The following is a 6,491-nucleotide window of genomic DNA, read 5'->3' as shown; positions in this document are numbered from 1 at the left end:
AGAAAAATTACTGAAAAGCTCAAAAATTAACCTGAGTTATGAGTTTATTTAAACTGAAACAGAAAATCTCAAACTACAAAACTTTAAAAATGTGTTGTGTTTTTATCTGAATGACTTCTTCATTTCTGTAACAACTGACATCAATTTATCATCTCAAATTACATGTTTTATGTGGTTCCAAACAGTCATACATTACTTCTGCCATAGAATCAAAAACATTTGGTAATAAACTAAACTAAGAATTGCAACAAATAAACTCAACATTTATATATAAATTTGCAATTCAGAGAAAAAAGTCAGAATTGCAAGAAAAACTCAGAAATGAAATTTAAATGTGCAATTCCAAGAAACAAATTCAGAATTGCAAGAAATAAACTCAGAAATTAGATTTAAACTTTAAGTTGCAAGACAAACTCAACATTTATATATAAATTTGCCATTCAGAGAAAAAAGTCAGAATTGTGAGATAAAAACAGTGAACTGTGAGACATAACCTTGTTATTCAAAGAGAAAAAGTCAGAATTTTGAGATATAAACTCAGAATTCTAAGAAAAAAAAAGTCAGAATTGCAAGACATAAACTCAGAAATGAGATTTAAATTTGCCATTCAGAGAAAAAAGTCAGAATTGTGAGATGAAAACAGTGAATTGTGAGACATAAACTTGCTATTCTAAGAAAAAAAGTCAGAATTGTGAGATATAAACTCAGAACTCCAAGAAAAATGTCAGAATTGAAAAAAAAAAAAAAAAAAATCAGAAATGAGATTTAAACTTAAAATTCAGAGGAAAAAAGCAGAATCGCAAGAAATAAACTCAAGAAATGAGATTTAAATTTGCCATTCAGAGAAAAAAAGTCAGAATTGTGAGATTTAAACTTAAAATTTAGAGAAAAAAATATTCAGAATTGCAAGACATAAACTCAGAAATTAGATTTAAATGCGTAATTCAGAGAAAAAAGTCAGAATTGTGAGATTAAAAACTCAGAATACCATGAAATAAACTCAATTTTGCAATTTACAGAAAAAAAAGGTCAGAATTAGAAGAAATAAACTCAGAAATCAGATTTAAATTTGCAATTCAGAGGAAAAAAATCAGAATAGTGAGATAAAAGCAGTGAATTGTGAAACATAAACTTGCTATTCTAAGAAAAAAAGTCAGAATTCCAAGAAAAACTCAGAAATGAGATTTAAATTTGTAATTCAGAGAAAAAAAAGGTCAGAATTACAAGAAATAAACTCAGAAATTAGATTTAAATTTGCAATTCAGAAGAAAAAAAAATCTGAATTGTGAGATAAAAGCGGTGAATTGTAAAACATCAACTTACTCTTCTAAGATAAAAGCCCGAATTGTAGGAACTAAACTCAGAAATGAGGTTGGAATTTGCAATTCAGAGAAAACAAAAGTCAGAATTGTGAGATAAATAGTTGCAATTACCTTTTCCATTTTTATTCCGAGATGAAAATAGGCTTCTATGCTCATGTAAGTTGAGATGTGACTCAAATGTGATTTAGTTCACAGTGAATTATTTCCCATTTTCCCCACTTTAAGAAATGATATTCACCCACCCCATCCACTGAAATGATATGAAAAATCACAAAGCCAATCCAAAATGATTTGATCACGATCAACAGGACCTTCAGTCTCAGCAGTTGTCGTCTCCGGCGGCGTCCTGCTCTTTGGTCTGTAGGTGGCGCTGTGACAGGTAGTGTCTGAGCGCGTCCACCTCGTGCGACAGGCGCTGGATGTGCAGCTGCAGTCTGTGATTCTCGTCCTGGAGCTGCAGCGCCCTCTGCTGGGTCAGCTGGATCCGCCGGCGGGCTTTATCGCGACTCTTCCTCACCGCGATGTTGTTGCGTTCTCTGCGCAGACGGTATTCCACGCTGTCTTTGCTCAGGCCGCGCTTCTGTCCCGCCGGCCGCAGGGTGGACGCCGGGGGCGGCAGAAGAAACTGCGAAAAATCCTTCTCGAAGATTTGTGGCGTTACCAAAAGAGGGGAAAAAAATAAAAATATGTTGAGTGAAAGCAATGCATACAGAGATTTTTCAAGAAATGTAACACATTGGAACATTATAAAAATTAAACAATCCATACAGCTAGTGCTCCTCAATAAAATCTAAAACAAGAAAATAACATGAAATAAAATTAAACAAATATAAAATAAAATAACATAAATGTTAACTTAAATAAAATATTACAAAAAATGCTAACATTTTATTTGAGGTAGTTAGCATTTCACATTTTAGTTTAGTTTAACCTGAAAGTAACTACAATAAAATAGAATAAAAACTATAATGACAAAAATATATAACTAACTAAATGAATAAATGAATAATAATAATAATAATAATAATGACGACTACAACAACAAAACCACTAAAACTGAAACTAAAATTAAAATGAGTCATTTTCTCTACTAGGGTGAATTTCATGAATACTTTCATTTTACAAAAGAAAAAGACAACTCAAATTTAAAAGAAGCTAATGTTAACACTTCAAAAACACAACATTAAACCTAAAACATTAAAAACTAAAATTAACACACACAAAAAATGAAATAAAAAAATATATATATTTCTGAAAAAAAAAAAAAAAAAAAAAAATTTACTGGGGGAACAAAAACTTCATGTCCTTAAATACTAATTATTATTGTGGTCATCTAACTTAATGTTATTATAAAAAACATTAAATATATAATTAGTAAGATTAAAGATTTACCACATTATCTACTGAAACAATTTACCTGCAATATTTATTTATTTATTTATTTTTATAGTCATTTAACTTAATGTTTTTAAAAAACATTAAATATATAATTAATTAGACATTTACTATATTTACTAATTTTACCTATATTATTTATTTATTTATTGCAGTCATCTAAATTAACATTATTATACAAATATTAAATACATAATTACTAATATTAAATATTTACCATATTTTTTTTTACTAATTAATTTTACCTGCCATATTTATTTACTTATTTATTGTGGCCATTTAACTTAATGCTATTATAAAAACATTAAATATATAATTAATTAACCATTTACTATATTGTTTACTGATTAATTTTACCTGTATTTATTTATTTATTGTGGTCATCTAACTTGATGTTATACAAACATTAAATATATAATTACTATTAAATTAATATTAAATATTTACCATATTATTCTCATTTATTTATTTATGTGATCTAACGTAGTGTTATTATATAAACATATAAATTATAAATATATAATTACTAATATTAACTATTTATCATCCATAAAATTATTATTTTATTCATGATTTTACTTGTAATCTCAGACAATCAATAAACATGTTTTTAGAAATTGCACAGCAAAAGGCATAAATGTCTGTCTAAACTCAAATTTACTTTGACATTTTATGCGCTTTTTTGAGATTTGGACAAAATTGGTATACTGTTTAATGCTAAATTTCACAAAGACTTTCATTTTACACTTACATTTAATAACTTATCATACGTTATCATCCAAAGTGACTTGAACAAATGAGGAACATCACAATCAGTTTGTCATTAGAGCCATGATATTCAAAGTACGCAATGGCAGAAACTTCTTCTGAACACGTTTATTCATCATGCATTACCTGCTGATTCTGCTGCGCTGCTCGTTCGTTGCTGCCGGAGGTCAGACAGGAGGAATACGGCACGAACCCCATCATTTGCTCCATGCTCCGGCTGTCTGTCATCTTGGGAAAGGCCATGGGCTGTCCGTACAGACCCGCGTCCATCTGAGGCATCTGAGCGCTCATGACGCCGGAGTCGGGGTTCAGGGAGCCGACCGGAGAGCCGGAGGACTGATGATGGAGCGCAAACATACAGATGGAGGACGGAGGACTGTCGGAGATGGACATCTGTGAATAAAGACGCAATTCTGAGGCTGAAATACTCCATAATCCAACTACAAGAACGTTAATGCGCAAAGTGACGAACGCTTTGCGAGTTGTGAGATGTTTCTGTACTCACGGCTTGTAAACGCGGCTCAGGGCGGCTGAAGGTTCTCCTCTCTTCTCAAGCACAATCTTGATGTGTTCTTCCACAGAATCCGTTATGATACAGGTACTTCAGCGCCTGTCAATGACACCATCATTTCCTCTGTCACAACCAGCCCTCCTTCCCCCTCTAATTATTTTAATGTTGCATCATAGATTGACTTCTTTTTTCCTCTTCATTTCCCCTGTTTTATAAGCACTTTCTACAATCTTTACATCCACAAACAACATTTCTCTGTTAACTCTTGAAGTGGTTTATTACAATTATTTCAGTGCCTCAAGTCATTTCCTGCATGCATATCGAAACATGACTTTCATTCATGAAATGTTGAAATAAACTTATTAATGTGATTTAATATTAAACAGTTTAAAATACTGATTTATTTCAAATGATTAACATTAAATGCTTGTTTAATACAGTATTTAGTTCTAACAATTATTAACTCACTATATAATTTTAAAAATATAGTTACTAATATTTAATATTTACAACTAGAAAAGGTTTTTCAAAAACATTTTTTTCTAATTAACATTTTATTTCTAATATTTATTTCCATCCAACTTATATAAATGTTAAATATATTTTTCTAAAACTCAGAAATGAGATTTAAATGTGCAATTCAGAGGAAAAACATCAGAATTGTGAGATAAAAACAGTGAATTGTGAAAAACTTGGTATTCTTAAAAAAAAAAAAAAAAAAAAAAGATTTTTTTTTTAAAGGTTTTTGAAAAACATTTTTTTTCTAGTTAACATTTATTTTTATTTCTAATATTTATTTCCGTCCAACTTATTATATAAATGCTAAATATATTTTCTACTGGAATTTTATTTTTAAATTCTAACTTATTATTAAATTATTAATCTTTTTTTTTTTTTTTTTTTTTTTTTTTACTATTATCATGCAACTTTTTATGGTATCACTTTACAATAAGGTTCATTAGTTAACAGTTAACTATATTAGTTACCATGAACTAAGAATGAACAACTTCTACAGCATTTAACAATCTTAATGTTAATTTCAGCATTTACTAACCTATCAAAAATCACAAGTTGTGTTTGTTAACATTAGTTAATGCACTGTGAACTAACATGAACAAACAATGTATGACTGTATTTGTATTAACTAACATTAACAAAGATTTAAAAATATTGTAATAAATGCATTGTTCATTCATGTTAGTTAATACATTAACTAATGTTAACAAATGACATCTAATTGTAAAAGGTTACCCTTTTTATTATATCATTTTTAAATATGTAATTAGAATAATTAGTTACACTATATTTCACCTGTCCTTGTTATTTAAATTTTAAAATAAGTCATATTAATTAACTACATGTACTTTCTATTATGGTTAGGGTTAGGATGAGAATTTGGTTTAGGGTTAGTTGAATGTAATTATGTGCAATTTATTGTATTTACCATAGTAAATATACGTAATGTGTAACAAAGACGTAACAAAGTGTTACCGAATTATTACTTACTTTATTCTCATGTATAATAAATAAACACAAAGATATTACACAGTTACATGTCTGTCTAAATTTTACCAAAAACAGTACCTGGGAAATGTTTCACTGTTTCCCCATCCAGAATGCCTCATGGTTCACTGGCCAATCAGAGGAGACTCACTGGCGCCTCCTGCAGCAGGACTGAGAAACTGACACAGAATTACAAAAAAAAAAAAAAAAAAAAAAAAAAGTATAGAGGGGAGAGAATGGTTCAGATAGACTGGGTTAGTTTTTGCCATTTATAGTGAGACAAGTTTTAGTGACATAACATTTCTAAAATGAGTTTAATGAAGAGCAGCATTCCCTACCTTATTTTCAAAGTCCAGCTATCATAAAATAAAATAATTCACCTTTAAATATTAACACAACAACCGTAACAAAGGCAAAATGAAAACAGACACTCACCTGTAGCTCTGTGTTCATATGAATGATATATATGAGGTCTTTGGGAATCTCATTTTTGATGGAACAAGTGATGTACTGTTTTGGATCTTCAGAAAATCATTTTATTTAACAGTGGCGCAAGTGTAAAATAAGTGCTTTCTGGTATAGTTTAAAATATAGATTTTAAACATATAAATATATTTAGTAATGCAAAGTCAGCAATCAGCTATTTAATCATTTATAATTTATCTCCTTTTTAATAGACAGGGTTCCTTCAAATTCAAGGACCTTTCAAGGACCTTCCAGGCCCAGTACCATCAAATTCAAGGACTTAATGTGGGGATACATTTAAAGCGAAAACAAGGTCACGTCATGTTTCCTTGTAAGATACATTGTTACAGTTTTCATATGTCAAACACAACTATGCATGATTACATCAGATGAGATTTGTTTGCATCCATTTTTAGTAATGCAGTCATCAATTCACTATTCAATTAGTTATAATTTATCTCCTTTTTTTTAAATGAAGCTGCAATAAATAAATCAAAAACAATCTAACAGCATTTATAAATGAAATT

General features: G+C 29.5%; 1 protein-coding gene across 2 annotated transcripts; it reads right to left on the bottom strand.

Annotated features, from left to right (window-relative positions):
• Nucleotides 1–1,376: 1,376 nt before the first annotated feature.
• Nucleotides 1,377–6,461, bottom strand: cebp1 (CCAAT/enhancer binding protein (C/EBP) 1). Of its 2 annotated transcripts, XM_051097625.1 has the most exons (5): nucleotides 5,838–6,461; nucleotides 5,581–5,678; nucleotides 3,991–4,095; nucleotides 3,612–3,878; nucleotides 1,377–1,959 (listed from the first exon to the last, which is right to left on the bottom strand). In XM_051097625.1, the coding sequence occupies exons 4-5, from the start codon at nucleotides 3,876–3,878 to the stop codon at nucleotides 1,642–1,644; spliced, it is 585 nt and encodes a 194-aa protein (XP_050953582.1). In that variant the 5' UTR covers nucleotides 3,991–4,095; nucleotides 5,581–5,678; nucleotides 5,838–6,461; the 3' UTR covers nucleotides 1,377–1,641. The 2 variants fall into 2 exon arrangements, with proteins under 2 accessions (XP_050953582.1, XP_050953581.1); XM_051097624.1 differs by having other exon boundaries at nucleotides 5,581–6,461.
• Nucleotides 6,462–6,491: the final 30 nt, after the last annotated feature.

The sequence above is a fragment of the Labeo rohita genome, chromosome 24, assembly GCF_022985175.1.
Source record: "Labeo rohita strain BAU-BD-2019 chromosome 24, IGBB_LRoh.1.0, whole genome shotgun sequence".
In the NCBI taxonomy this organism is placed as follows: domain Eukaryota; kingdom Metazoa; phylum Chordata; class Actinopteri; order Cypriniformes; family Cyprinidae; genus Labeo; species Labeo rohita.
Note: the sequence above shows the minus strand (reverse complement) of the source record. Positions and strands in the feature narration are given on the sequence as shown.

What these genes read in the sequence shown, in the direction of transcription:
- cebp1 (XM_051097624.1), bottom strand. Translation starts at nt 3,878, where the DNA reads ATGTCCATCTCCGACAGTCCTCCGTCCTCCATCTGTATGTTTGCGCTC. An exon ending in CAGCGCAGCAGAATCAGCAG is followed by an intron (nt 1,960 to 3,611) that starts GTAATGCATGAT and finishes ATCTTCGAGAAG; the next exon opens with GATTTTTCGCAGTTTCTTCT.